General features: G+C 38.7%; 1 protein-coding gene across 2 annotated transcripts in view; it reads right to left on the bottom strand.

The window, feature by feature from the left end:
• The window catches only part of LOC131683610 (transforming growth factor-beta-induced protein ig-h3), a 48,074-nt gene that overhangs the window by 2,226 nt on the left and 29,921 nt on the right, over nucleotides 1-15,927 (bottom strand). For both annotated transcript variants that reach the window (XM_058965727.1, XM_058965728.1), the window contains exons 4-6: nucleotides 7,076-7,237; nucleotides 6,710-6,977; nucleotides 6,128-6,644 (exon numbers count right to left, since the gene is read on the bottom strand). In XM_058965727.1, coding sequence (XP_058821710.1) covers nucleotides 6,128-6,644; nucleotides 6,710-6,977; nucleotides 7,076-7,237 — 947 coding nt within the window. The remainder of the gene's footprint in view (nucleotides 1-6,127; nucleotides 6,645-6,709; nucleotides 6,978-7,075; nucleotides 7,238-15,927) is intronic.

The raw sequence follows: 15,927 nt of genomic DNA, 5'->3' as shown, positions 1-15,927 counted from the left end.
ATGATTAAATATCGTGTTTTTTTAAAAAAAGGTCTTCGCATAAAAATTGCTTTCAAACCTTTCATAGTGTGTTCAAACTGCTAAATTGCGAATAATTATTTTAAAAATATGAATTTTCATACAAACCGTATGACAAAATACATACATTTCCCATATACACCTTCAAACATTTTCGAATTCGTGTTAAAATGGTCCAATTTCGCTCAAAATTCGCTCATTTTTTAATACCTTGATTCATTTTTTATTGGTGATGTACAAATTTCCAACATCGCCAAAAAACTGCCACCCTAATATACCTATAGGAAGACTAGCTAGGATCGTTTCAGTGAGCTCATTTTCCTCACCCACCGCAATCTCTAACTAACCCTCTGATGAGGTAGACACACTCAAGTATGCCCGTGCTTTAGAAATACCTACAGAAACACGCTGTCAAATTCCTCCAAATCAGAAATCCGAAATATTAAACATGTTTTTCAATAAAACATAGGCAGTAGATGTACCTACAAACCATCGACAAATTTAAAACTACACCCGCTACCTACTCATCTCATCAGCATAACTCAGCCTGATAAATAAAAATAAATGCATCAAGCGACCCAAGTATTCCAAGTTGGTGCGAACCAACCAAATTCATCGAAAATCATTGTGTGTACAACAATGTACACACAATTTTTCATCATATTTATTTCACTTAGTAAACAGTTAAAATGTTCTACAAAATGATTTATAACAGTAGTATGTGTAAATATAAATATAAAATAGAAAAGTTATGGTTGATTCACCCGGATTTTTTTTATTTAAGGAAAATTAATCAATTAAGTGCGATTTATTTAAAACACTCAACTTTGCTTGGAGAATGAGTTTTTTAGCGTTTTGGGCATTTCAGATCTGTTTCAAACTACTAAAACGCCAAAAATCTCAGGCCTATTATAAAATTCAAATGAGTGTAGTGGCAACCCCAGGATCGATCGAGAGCGATATCTAAGTGCATATCCGCCTATAAACCCATTTTTACAGTGAGTAAATTCTCCAAATAATTTAAGGTCTGTCCATTAAAGATCTCTCGCACAATATAGGATAAAAGCAAAGACCAACTGGCAACTCTGTTCAGAGTTTGGAGAGAGTAACAGAAACGCCTTTTCCGGGTAAATGTGGTACGGCCATTATTAATATAGCGGGGAGCTAAATAGCTCCTGGTATGGTGAAAAACTGGGAACTAATTTGTACACGAAACGGACATCGGTACTGAGAGAAATTCCGCCACATTCTGTAGCCCTTCACTGTCGGCGACCGCATCGACCAACGGAACCTTGCTACTGCACAGAGAAGGACGGCTGGTAAGCTAAAGTGGACGACGAAAACCTTCAACAAAGATCTCTTTCTTGCGGCATTTCGGCCGCACAGCGGAATCGAGAACGTTGATGCGGCTGATCTAACAAGAAGGATTGTGATGGCTTGTTACGTTACAATGCCGCGAAAACGGGAGCTACGTTGTAGATGTCACCCAGCTTACTGGTTAAATGCGTTGCTCAGTACACTACACGTTGCTTGTCTCAGAGCCAGAAGGCGGACTCAGAGAGTAAGATCGGAGAGTGCGAGAGGAGCGCAAGGCGACGTTTCGGGAAGCTAGGGATCACTGGAGATCAAACCAGTTTGCCATAAAGAACTGTATCGAGAAGTACGCCAAACTGTGTTGAGAAGGACGCCGATCCCTGGGAGACGCGTAACGAGTCGTGATGGCGAAAATGAGGGCCCGACGATGCCAGTTGAAATGTGCCCTGGTAAGCTAAACTATTGGTTCAGGGTATTGGTTGAGGGTCTCTTACCGAAGCACAAACCAACTACCTGTTCACCGACACCGTACCCGTCCCCGAAATGTATAAGGTACAGACACTGGCGTAGCTGCCAAAGGTAGGAAAGTCACCGAGCGATCCAGCCTCGTATAGCCCTAAATGTCATCTGGACATACTCGGAAAGCTTCTGGATAGAATTATCCTTAACAGGTTGACGAAACGCACGGAGGATGAGCGCGAACTATTTACGATACAGTTCGGACTCCGCAAAGAAGTATCAACATTGGAGGTAATTCGGACAATGCTCGGGAGAGTTGAGAAGGCATCTAAACAGAAGCTAAGAGGAGATCGATACTGCGCTGTACGATAGATATGAAGAATCCGGTATGTTAACAGCGCCAGCTGGAAACCCATGCCAGATCCTGAAAAGCTAGTAGTAGAGTGTACGAGTCGAGCGAAGGGCAGAAGTCAATGCGAGTCACAGCGGGCGTTCCTCAGGGCTCCATTCTAGGTCCAACTCTGAGGAACGGGATGTACGATATGGTCTTGATACTGCGGCTGTCCAGGAAATCGTAGATTTTGCGGACGACGTGTCACTAACGGTGATGGCTGAGACACTAGATGAAATGAAGGTGTCGATGTCGGACACAGTAGACGCGATCGAGAAGTGGATGAAAGGAGTCAAGCTGCAGATAGGACGGAGGTGTTATTGGTCAGCAAATGCAAAGTGGTTCAGTGGACATCGGAGGGCACGTGATTGCATCGAAGCGTGCAATGAAGCAATTGGGAGTGATAATCGACGACCGGTTAAGCTTCAACAACCACGAAATATCGGCGAAGGTAACGAATACAATAGCGAGGATCGTGCCAGACATCGGCGGCCTGAGAAGCAACACGAGATATCTAGTGTTTCGTCATCGATACTGCGATGTGGGGAACCGCGAAAAGCTGAACAACACGTTCCGGCTGATGGCCGTACGAGTCGCGAACGCATACAGAACAATATCGTCGGAGTTAGTATGCGTTATCGCCTGAATGATCGCCATCTGAGTCACCCTCGCGGAGGATATTGAGTGCTGCAATCGAAGGAGAACCAGAAACATAAGGAAGGTGGTGAGAATCGATTTGATGGCAAAGAAGCAGCAAGAATGGAACAATACGGAGAAAGGTGGACCTACCGACTAATCCCAAACCTGTCGGCGTGGGTCAATAGAAAGCTCCACCTGACACCGCTTCTGTCGGGCCACGGCTGCTTGTGGAAGTATCTTCATCGGTTCGGGTAAGCAAGTCGAGGAGACACAGCAGCGTGTGGGATTCGAATGTCCGTGGTTCGAAAGCGACGTGCATGGAGCTATTTGAAACGGGAGGGCCAAACATCAGCCCGGATAATTTCACCTACAAAAGAACAAGCAACGTAAACAAGTGGAACGTGGCCGTGGAAGAATCAGGTTCCGTACAAAAGCAGTTGTACAAGGGGTCGGTAGGCCACCCAAACCCGTTCTCTGAGTTGTTGGTTTTTGTACATTTTTTTCCTGCTCGGGCTGTTTTTAAACATTTTTTCTGCGCTCTAAAAAATATATGCATACAAACATACATTATAGAGAAGACCGGTGCTAGTATTTTCAGTTTTCGTTTTTTATCACCCTCATTTAGGTAGATCTTGAAAAATGGAACACATTCCGTGAAAGGCCAGACTATTGGCAAGATCCCTGAATTTTATCAGTTTTTCTTTGTTTCTATATACAGTCTTGTCTTTGTTTCTATATACAAAAATGTGTGATGGGGAAAACCCGCCAACTTACCCCGGCCTCGGGCTTCTTTCGGGGAATACATCAAAAATCACCTTAAAGAACACAAAGTGTTCTGTAAAATTAAGAAAATTTACTTGGTGTGCTTGAAAACACAATATCGCCACAATAAGACACATTGGATAATGAGTTTCATTTAGCTTGAAGTACACAACGAGAGGCAGCGCTATATGTCTAATAGAAACGGAGAAAAAGGGATTTCGCCAATTTACCCCAACCGCCAACTAGCCCCGTGCTCCCCTACACACCAAATTTTTTGGGTTGAAAATTCAGCAAATCAAAATGCTGACAGCCTAGCAATTTAATTCAAACCATTTGACAGATTCTTTTTATTGAAAATTCAGCAATTTATTTGTCAAAACGACAGCAGTGACCGAATTTTTAGCAATCTGGGATGGATTACTGAAAAGTCAGTGATGGTGCTGTCAATTTGACAACTAAATTGCAGAATTTTCACCAAGAATATATCAAAGGGTTGAAAATAAATTGCTGAGCTTTCAGCATTTCTATTTGCAGAATTTTCATTCCAAAACTTTGGTATATATACACAAAATATACATATTCCTCCGAAAAATTTTCTTGCTACGCCACTGTCTCCTTGTGCATAAAAATGATTGGTATTTAAGAACCGATGGAATCTGGAATGTGTTTTCCGCTTAAAAATGGGACTTTACCAGCACTCAAGTTCTTTTGGAGACACAGTTCAATTTAATTCAAACCATTTTTTTACAAATGAAAATATTTTTGGAAACCGAATTTCTACTAGTATGCCTCGTGCGAAAAACTTTGATAACATTTTAATAACTTTCTCAATTTCAGCTGAATCTGTAGTTTTCTACAAAGTTGCAGACAATGAGATTATCCATTAGGGTATCCACACTCATAGATTTTTCTGTAAAGTCACAGATGTTTTTAACTTATTAGATCATAGATTCTTTTTCACATATGGCACTTTTATAAAAAATTCACAGATTTCGACAGATTTTTGGAAATATCCAGATTTTCGGAAATATCCAAATTTTCGGAAACATCCAGATTTTTGAAAAATTTCACACTGATATTCACAGATTTTTCTCTGTTGTAGACACATCACAGATGGTAAAAAGGTTTTTTTTTGACAATGTGAAAAACACTTTTAGAAATATTTATCAAGTACCATCTAGTGGCAAAATTATAAACCAGTTTTATTGAAAAACTAGGTTTTTAAATAAAAAACTTCAAAATAAAAAGTTTACACCGTGCCTCAATCTAGTGTTAAAAATTAAGTACCATTACTTTTTTCCATGCGGAATAACCTACCATGAGACAGTTCCTTAAAACGTGATATTTTACTGGTGTTTCAAGGGCAAAACTAAACCGATTTTAGAGTTAAATTAACTATAAAGATGAAAAGTACAATTTTTCTTTTTTTAGGTCGTTCGCCTCTTCGGGATAGAAAAATCTATTAAGAACAAACTCTAATCCTATGTGCGGGGTTGGGAATCGAACCCAGGCGAGCTGTGCACAAAACAATCGTTTTACCAACTACGCTATATATCCGGCTTCTATTTTTTATGAAGACGAGTTTAATGATTACACAGATCACCGGGCAATTAATCTATCAGTGAGAGAATAGCTTTCTCTTATACTGCCGTGATACGCATAACAGTTCCATATACATCCAGAGTATATTGGTATCAATAATCGTATTTTTATCTCTTAAAGATCTAGTGAAAATTCGACTTAATTTTCAATATTTAGGTTGTCCTTATTATGCCACAAAAATTACCAAATGTAATATTTGCAATATAAAAAGGAATTTGAATCATGTTTATCCCTAGAACGTTGCACTGGGGTACAAATTTACACCACTCCATCTGTGGAGCCGTATGGAATCGAGAATTCTGCATTTACCGAATTTGATTCAATAATTTCCGTACTTTCAACTATACGGCTGTTTTCGCAACTTAAAAACGAAGAAAAAAATATATTATACTTTTTGTTTGCATTTTTACCTGTGAAAATTGCGATCATCGCGTGGGGTACGTTTGTACTCCAGTGCAACATTCTAGGGCAAAAAAGTAAGTGTAACGTTCTAATGTTATACTATGTAAATATTGTAACTTATTTGCAATTTACTTCAAACTTGAAGAGATATTCTTGCAAAACGTTAACTAGTTGACGCAAAATTAATATTTTTTAAGAAATCTGTGACCAAAACTATTATTGTATTTGTCAGAATGTCCCACAAGGTTTTCTAAAACTAGCGTCCTACTAAAGATTAGCTGACCATAAGTTGATGGGCGACTGTAACAGAAACAGATCTTCAGTCGGTAATAAAACACAAAGAAAACGAGACAAACTTCGAATAGCTCTAGCTTCAACCATATACAATTGACCACAGCTAATTGCTATTCTTGATGCAAATGCCTGATTTGAATGAACGAGAACAGCCTCTTCAGCGAGATATTCCCAACAATTGTCAGACAAAAAACATGCGCCACTAATTCAACCGAGGGTAGCAGATTGCCATATATAAATACTTACTTGAAGCGCATCCATTTCCAGCCTTCAGCTTTCTGCGAATATCTTTGTCCAGCTTCAGGAATGCATCGTCATTCGGCGCGAAGACGGTATAATGCTTATCATCACCAGCTTCCTCGAGTGTTTTGTCGAGACCGGTCTTCTCCAAAATCGTTCGTAACACTGTCATGTCATCGCGTGCCTGAATAATCTGCATAATGCTGCTACGTACCGGCAACAGAACGCGATCCGCCACGTGCACGATTCCTTTCTCGGCAACACGGTTTAGCTTGACCAAGGGAGCACAGTTCGCGGTATAACGGTATGGATGATCGACGTTTCTATCGGATGGGCCACGTGGGAAAATGTTCAGACGAATGTTCACATTGGTCAGCTCAGTTTCCAATAACTGCTCGTTACTCACATCCTCGATGTGATACGATCCGTTCACCGTGTGGGCCAAAATCAAATCTCGCGCTGTCATTCCTGAAATATCCGCTTGACGTTTCGCACGCATCACCGGATCGAAAGCGACAAGATTCTAGGAACGGTAAAAATAACTTATTGTTAATTTGTAATTGTTTACTCGAGACATCAATCACTTACATTTTCCCACATCTGTTCGGTAAACCTGGTGTACGCACTATCCGGAACAACAAACAGCGTAACGTCCTTGTCTAAAATGGAATCCAGTCCACTTTTCTTTAGAGTAGATATAAATTCCTTGGCACCAAGTCGCTCAACAGTTTCTGCCATCGGGTAGAGATCCATTTTTTCACACTGAGCATTCGGGGGTCCATTTCTTGGGCGAGCGTAGCCATGACAGCACTGTCGAGTAACCTTAACCGTCCGCTTTCGTCCATTATGGTTTTTGCTGTGAGAACAATTAAAATAGGATAATTAATACATATAATTAGAATAATTATCGCCCGCATTTGATGAAAGATCATCTAGCGAGGTAGCTATGCTTACAATGAAGTGCAGACATGCTTGTTCTGTTGTTCGGAACACGACTCAAAGTTCAAATTTACGACGCCAAAACTCTGGAAATTGCCACCATCCATGGCGATCTCGCGGTTGTCATCGCCTTCGGTATCCTCCTCTTTCTCTTCTCGCTCAACGCACACGTTTTCACTGTAAAGTACAGCGTTTGAATATTAAACAGTGTTGTTGTTATAATGGTGGGATGCATTGAATTTTAACAAATATTTTTTTATGATCGCCGTAAAAAGGATAAGCGTCAGGGTTTCTACTCAAAATGAGCTGTTATATTTACGAATGCCTACCAGCAAAACAGCTTTTCGCTTATTATAATTAAAAAGAAAGGCTATGCAATCACTTCCAAGCTCGCCTTTTCAATCACAGGCCGAAGATCACAGTGTCATATACCACTCGACTCAATTCGTCAAGATTGGAAAATGTAGGCGTATGAGTCAACGGCGTAGCATATTTTTTTCGAAATTTATGAACCAAAATGTACAAAATTAGGGGATTTCTGTTTTGACAATGCATTACATCAGTGTAGTCGGTTTACACTCATTCAAACTTGGGTTTCAAAAATTTATTTCAATTTTTACACCAGACCGATGTAGCACAATGTAAAAACGCCATCAGTTTCAAATGAACGGTATAACGCAGCCATTGGCTGCTCATATTTGCTTTTTCAGAATTCCGGTTCTGCAGATTGTATCACACATATAATTCACAAATAAACTGGTACTATCGTAATATTTAACGGGAGAATATGTAAACCCGGGAGGCACCCTTTTCAAAATCGCTTAAAAATATTGGGCATATAATTCTTTTTTTCTAATAATTACAAAAAAACTGACACGATTCATAACACAACAAAAACTTTCATACAGTTTTCGTTGACGACATTAAATACTATTAAGAAAGTTTTCGAAATTACATTCACTTCCTATTATACTATTATTTGAGAGCACGTTTTCCTACTACCGTCAAACACCATCTGAGATTTGATCCGTAATTTGCCATTCCGTGAGACATTAGCATAACACCAGCAGGGATGCCACATTAAAATCTGTGTTTCGGTGAAAAAAATCTTTTTACCATCTATGATGGCTAAAGCAGGAAAAAAAATCTGTGAAAATTTATGATAAATTTCCAAAAACTATGTGAAAAATCACAATATTTCTAAAAATCGGTGAAATTTTCAACAAAATGGCAAAAGTCTGTCATCTGTGAAAAACAATCTGTGATCAAATATTGTGGAAAAAATCTGCGATTTTGCAGAAAAATTCATAGAATGTGGTAACCCTGAGCACAAAGCGTTTGGTTCTTACACCAAAAGACGGCTTCGGTTCTCAATCCTCATCGGCAAACAGAACCTCTGTGCTTACTATCGAGACATCACTCGGTACTTGTCAGCTATTTGTCGTTCACGCAAGAAGTGTGACTTTTTGGATTTTAGCGTCCAACTAGCGCCAATTTGGTGCTGGATTGGACTTATCTAACTAATATTAAGTTGGTATTAGTTACTGGCGAGGAGAATCCGAAACACTAAAAAACCGTTCGACATTACCAAGGATGCGACTATGCCGATGAATTGAAAACCGAAAACGGTCGCAACCCAGCAAACTGGTGGAATACAACGATTCAGAGGGCTCGCAATTACACCGAAAGAGAGGAACGAAAGTTGGTTTACAGAACTACAAGAACCGCTCTTGACAAACTAATCACGAAAAGCCAGGAATCCTGCCTTGTGGAGCTTTGTCAAAAAGCCAACACGACTCCTTGGCAAGAAGCCTACAGAGTAGCCATGGCGAAGATAAATGGCCCAGTTGAACCACATGAAAGGTACCCGGAGAAGATGAAAGTTATAATCGAAGGGCCGTTCCCACAGCAAGAGCAAACGATCTGGCCGCTTACACCGTACAGTGCGGAAAATGAGCATAATCCACAACAGATTTACCAAGTACACGGAGAGCTTGGGCGGCATGTCTAGCATTCGATTCGGCTGCCGGAAAGGCAGGTCTACAGTGAATGCCATCAGAACGGTCGTAGAAACTGCGGAGACTGCACAGAGAAAACCAGAAAAGGGGACATCGCTATTGTACGATGATCACCTTAGACGTGAAGAATGATTTCAACAGCTGGGAAGCAATCGCCGTTTCGCTGCACAGCGTGAGGGTTCCTGAGTATATCTGCAAGATTGTGAAGAGCTACATTCAGAACTGAAGACTGATCATTGAGACAGACAAAGGAGACAGAAGAATGACAATTACGGTTGGCATAACCTAAGGTCTCGGCTCGACGTTATTGAACACTATATACGATGAAGTATTGAAGCTGTACCTTCCCAAGGGCGTGAAGATTATAGGTTTCGCGGATGATGTGACGCTTCAAGCAGTCTGGGAATCACTACAAAGGGTGGAGGTACTCGCCACGGAAGCGTATCAGTGAGTGCTGGATGCGATAAAAATTTAGCGATAGCCCATCATAAAACAGAGGTGATGTTGATTAGCGATCGAAATGCACTCGAAGCGTGAGGTGAAGCTATTGGGCATGATAATTGACGTCCGACTGAATTTTTCACAATAACGTTGATTATGCTTATGCAGACGGTAAGACGGTCCACAGCTTTGGTCAGAATCATGCTGAACAATGCTCGGCAATAAGCAGTAGCAAAATGAGACTCCTGTCGAACATATCAACATCAATTCTCCGGTACAGTAGTCCAAGCTTGTTTCAGCAATAAACTCAAGAAGAAACAAGTAGTGGTTGAACAGCACGTTCAGGTTGTTGAGTATGAAGGCGCTATCGCCTACCGGACCATGTCATTGAAAGCAGTCTACGTGATTACCAGAATTATTCCCATTGTATTGCTAGTGGAGGAGGATCAGGAACGCTATAGGAATAGAGACACCGTACGACGCAACTTAGTCAACGCGATGCTATCACAAGAGCTTTGGACGGCCCTGACGTCCATCTTCCGGATACAATTTCAGATCCTGGTGGTCAGCTGCTTCGAATCCTTGGTCCGCCAATTATCTTTGTACACTAGGTCACCGAGGAAGACGAAAAAATCCTCAATGAGACGGCACTGGCGCAAGCTGGTCGGGTTGCTTTCTATTGGCACGTATGGTGTTTTTTTCCGCCTTAGATACTCCAGCGTCTTCTTGGCGTAATGAGAAGACGCCTTGTTCTGCCAGAAGACGTACTTTTCATCCGCATGATGCTTCTTTAAGAACGGCAGAAGAATTTTCTCAAGGCACTACTCCTAGTACACCTATTAATTCATGGCCAGACTGCTCGGCTTAAACCACGGCTTTGAAATCCCTCTGTCCGATATGCTTTAAACTTATATTTTACTTCGGGGGGTGTGGCCGACTTGTCACTGGAATAGTAGTTGTCAATTTCTGGAATGTGAGTCTTCGAGAGCGGAAAGTAACTTTCTTCGTCCAGCACGAACGACGTCCGGCAGTAGTTCTTCGCCATCCACTGGCACTGCGATTTCACGAACGCTATCTGCTCGTCCGTGTACTCGACGATGTCCTTCATCTTGAGGGTTCGGTGAATCAAGATATGGGGGCAGCGATATTTTCGGCCGGCATTACGCAAACTCGTTCCGTCCTTGTTGTCGAACAGCTTTTTCAACGCTTCTTCTTATTCGTCATTATCTTTGGCCGACGGTCGCTACCGGCCTTCCGCTCCACGCTCAGGGATGCCAGGATTCGGTAAACTTTACTCACGGGCACGGTTTCGTCTCGAAAGTGGTCTACCGTAAACTTTTTTCCACGATGACCATGTGTTTTGCAAACCCGTACAACACGCTTGCGGTGTTCATGCTGTTTCGAGGCCATCTTCGATTGAACTGACAGCACCCGAGCGAAAAGAAACATGCCACCCATTTCTAGGGACTCCAGAGAGCATTTCTCTTGAAGAGAAAAAAAATATGATCTTTAATTACAGAAAGGTATTGAAATTATTCTCATTTGTTATTGAACACCCGTTATCTGCAATGCGAAGATATATCTTCATTTCGAAGACCTTTGATTTGCTGTGAAGACATTTAAGTTTGTAAAAATGTTTCAAAGATTTTTCTATATATATATATATATATATATATATATATATATATATATATATATATATATATATATATATATATATATATATATATATATATATATATATATATATATATATATATATATATATATATATATATATATATATATATATATATATATATATATATATATATATATATATATATATATATATATATATATATATATATATATATATATATATATATATATATATATATATATATATATATATATATATATATATATATATATATACTGCCGTTACTCGCATAACACTCCCACATGCAAAATCATCATGTGGAGACAATGCACCCATAAGATTTTTGTTTTATGTTGTACCCAGATGAGCTGCGTACGACTTACATTGCCACTATGCCCTACCACACTCTAAATCGGTTTAATTGATGTGTATTTGATCAGGAAAGTTCAAAAAAATTACAATGCAAATATAACAGATAAATATTGTCTGCAGCTTTCATCCAAAATGCATATGGGAGTGGCATGGGGGTACTTTTCATATGGTCGGTGTTAAGTCAGACCGGACTAAGTCGATAAGCATCAAAAAATGAGATAATGACAGCACTGGATAAAGAATATCGTCAGCTACATTCGACTTTTGCCAGATTTGAAATATGTAACAATAAACTAGAGTTATGGCAATAATTAACTTCCATTCATAATGTAGAGGATGCTGCGATTCAAACTTTAAACCTGTTTTTCTCGAAATCAATATTTTGTCACTTAGTTCGGTCTGACTTAACACGACCATATGGGACTACATTAGTTAGTGCTTTTTGTACATTTTTTGAATAAATCAATAATGTTCAGTACTTTATTTGATAGTACAATTAAAATGAGACCAAACCTTGAGGTTAACCCGCAAATGATGAAAATGTATATGGGACTGTTATGCGGGTACCAGCAGTATATGTGAAGACAAGAAAAACTCTAGTAAGAGAACTGCGGAGAGAAAAACAGCATTGGCTCTGGCTGACCTCATCACAATAACTCACTGGAAAAAAGTGCGTTCCATTACAAATTTAAGCCCGTAAAATCTGCCGTGGTCTCTTCTGGTTCTCACTCAGTTGGTGTACGACAATGGATGGGAAGCAAAAAGTGAGTGGTAATTAGCGAATACAATTTCCTGGAAGTCGAACCCACCTAGGCCCTATTGAAGGACATCAACATATCCCGTCCATTAATATTTGGATTTTCCGTTTATTTATTTGTTCGGTAGAATTTGTTTCAATAATCATGTGCCTCCCGTTAAGAAGGCGAAACTAAAAACATACCATAAATCTTAAAATTTGGAGCTGGCGACATGACACGGACCTCGGAAAAAACCATTGCTTCCGCGGTCCCAAAAAAAATATTGTTTCCATGGGTCACTGCACCGAAATTTATAAAACTGTCATTTATTTCACTGCAGCGTTGGGTCTTCCTCGCAATTTAAATTTCTCAAAACAATTTGAGAATTTTTTACTTTTGCCAAAAACTTTATCAATTTGTGAAAATTCATATCATCTGTACTAGTACAAATATCAAAAGTATATCTTAGAATCCAAAAGACTCAACTTACATTTTAAGTGCGTCAATTGTTCGAATCGGTCAACTAGAACTGGAAATGTATTGAACAACAAATGGAAATCCATAACACGAAAATACTTCCAAGAACATTCTTAGCAAAGATTTTCGTGTTAAATATTCAAAACTTGGATGGAAATAACCAATAAATGGTACTATGTAATAATAAGATATGAGATATGTTCGTGTAAACTAGTACAATTATCAATGTTTCCAATGTTGAAAAAAAAAACAGAAATGATTTGTTGACCGTCGCATCTAAGAGAACCTATAAAGATCCAATTAAATTTGCATTAATTAACCTTTCTGTCCTTTACTGTCTCAGAACTTGAAGACGCTTGGAACAATTCAACTTATCGTGCGCCTTCAGTTGGAATCTTCTGCTACACTTCTTGCGACCCGCTCCACAAAGCAACATCAAATGACCTCTGTAACAAACCCGTCGTGAGAACATTTATAAACAAACAAACAAACAAAGTCGGCTGCTACTGCGCGAATGCAGGCATGCTATTTACTTACCCGTGCTCGAAATAAGTATGCTCAGACCTCAGAGTCAAAGTAATTTGAAAACAGAAAAACCAAGGCCAAAGCTCACAGAGCAAGAAATGATCGTAAAGCAAATTTCATGAGCAAGGTGAATACTTTCACCGGATACAAACATATCTATCTACGCATGAGTAACCCTGCTTTCTAGTGCAATAATGTAATGAAAAATGCTCTATTTATTACTCTCGTCACCAAAATGTATGTCATTGTCCGATGCAGGCTACTGTGGATGCAATAAATCATTCGACTTATCACTATTTCTATGATATGAAACTAACAAATACACTACTATGTACAATCGAAAAAGAAAACAACTAGTGAGTCATCGTCATTCCGCGAATATATATAATTTACAGCTTTCATCTCCGTTCGAGGAACACAAATCTAGTGCGGTGATAATTGAAAGCTATTTGATTTACATATAACAAACAAACTAATTGCTACAAACTTGGTTACGAAATTGACGTAAGCTTCAATTACAAAAAATACATGATCATTAATCATTCTACAGTAAATAAAGTAGGACACCCATTGAATTGAAAGTAAGCGATCGTGACTCATCGTCCTTTTAAAACGAGATCCTAACAAGCGTCCCAAAACGTTAGCGGTTGGTAGCACATGAACGATAATGATACAATCATTGTTATAAATTTTTGAGAAGTAATCTTTGGTCAGTCATGGTTTATTTTTATTAGACACACAAGTCTACAGACGTTTTTCGTTTTAATGCATCCTGCGCAACTGACGTACGTGAAAATCAGTTCGAAACGCTATCAAAATTACGCACTGATCGTGATTGGTTTGATTCATTTGGCGCACGCTCACTTTCCTTCCTTCGTTCTGTACTGGGATGAGTTGGAACACACCGCATAGTGGTCCCCATAGATCTAATAATAAAAATAATAAAAAATAATTCGATAAAAGTGTGTTTTTATCGCGAGATTATATCGTTACAGATGTACACTACCCGTCAAAAGTTTGGAATAACTTCAATACGTATTGCAACACCCATACTGAATATTGCAACACCTCTAGAAGTTTAGCATCACCTTAAAAGTGTAAATTCGGGATGCTGCATCTCGAGATCCTGCTTATTTTCAAAGCAACTCTCTTCAGCAAAGTTGTTCTAAAGATCAAGCGGGCTCGAGACATGAACACTTTGAGTCAAATTTTTCTCAGTACGTAGCGCTAGTGTGCATGTGAAGTTGAGTATTTTAACATGTTTTAGGCAAGCTAAAATTCTGACATCAAGAAACATCGCTCCTAAGACCTAATCCTATCAAAAAACCTCTTTTTTGTCTTTGGAAACCCCGAAAACGCTCGATAATTTGTGTTTCAATTTACAAGTTCATTGAAATCAGAGAATTGTGACTAGCCAGGCCTCTGAGGCCCCTTACTTTTTTAGGGTTAAATAAGTTTGATAATCAGTTGCTCGTCAAAATAAAATATGCTGTCGGGCTGTAATAATATTGTGTTTCTCAAATAACATTACTACACTACTAGTTGTGCATTGAACAATAATTATCAAATTTTGAGGAACATGTAGTGCAGAAAAATGAGTATTATTGAATATGCATTTATAACTAACTTTTTCCCTTGATTTCCCTCACGAATATTTTAATAAAAAGTCTTTAGACTATTCAGTTCCGCCTGAACTAGGCTCCAACTGCGCATTTCTGCGCCCAAAATGCATAGAAAATCTCAAATGTTGTATATGTTTGTCTAGATAATACAAGATGAAAATCGTCATTTCACATTGTCAAATTATATTAGTTTATTATTGCCGATCTTGAAATTAGATAGCTTTATTATTAATTTTCCAAAATGTCTTTTCGATCATATAATTGGAATTTGAGTTATATTAATTTATTGGGTGCTACTTTTCGAAACACATGTTGATTTCGTGCCACAATGATATTCTTGAATTCGTATTTTTGAAAAGTTCGGTTCGATACCTGAAAATTCAATATACCAACAAATTTAAAATCAGGAACTGTTGCTCCTTTCTAAAATAGCTAGTAATCTAACTAAATTACTTTTGATTAATTTATATTTATCATAAAAACCATTTTTTTATATTTCTCCCTAAATAATTAAAAATTCTTTCGTGAGTTTGCTATTACTATCATAAGCAACATTCCAAAATTGTATTTTGATCTGTGAATTGGTTCACAACACATCATGCTCATGATTCGTGCAATAAGAAAGGCTGTATCCAACTGTTAGGTAGATATAAATGATTTTTGATGCCAAATTCGGACTCAGCGGCCTGACATTTACAATATAAATGCTATTTTGTATCGAAATTTGCATTGCACATATTTGTGACCACCTTCTTTAACAGTTGGAACCACTGTCCACCGTCACCATTGGCACCAACTGGGACAACATTACCAATATTGCGGTGCAGTGTTGCATTTTCGTAACCACGCGGCTCAAAGTCAAGAGACACAAAATGCAAACTTCGCAATGGCCATAAATGATGGCTCCAGTTTGCTTAGATATGAAAAGCTCATACCGTAAGCTGAGTTGTTTTTGTGAAAATTGAATTATCTTTAGTATAACACTAATTATTCATATTCGCTTCAAATTTGATGCGACTCTTAAAATTCAATC

The sequence above is a fragment of the Topomyia yanbarensis genome, chromosome 2 (genome assembly GCF_030247195.1).
Source record: "Topomyia yanbarensis strain Yona2022 chromosome 2, ASM3024719v1, whole genome shotgun sequence".
In the NCBI taxonomy this organism is placed as follows: Eukaryota; Metazoa; Arthropoda; class Insecta; order Diptera; family Culicidae; genus Topomyia; species Topomyia yanbarensis.
The sequence above is the reverse complement of the archived record's forward strand: the minus strand, read 5'-3'. Positions and strand labels throughout refer to the sequence as shown.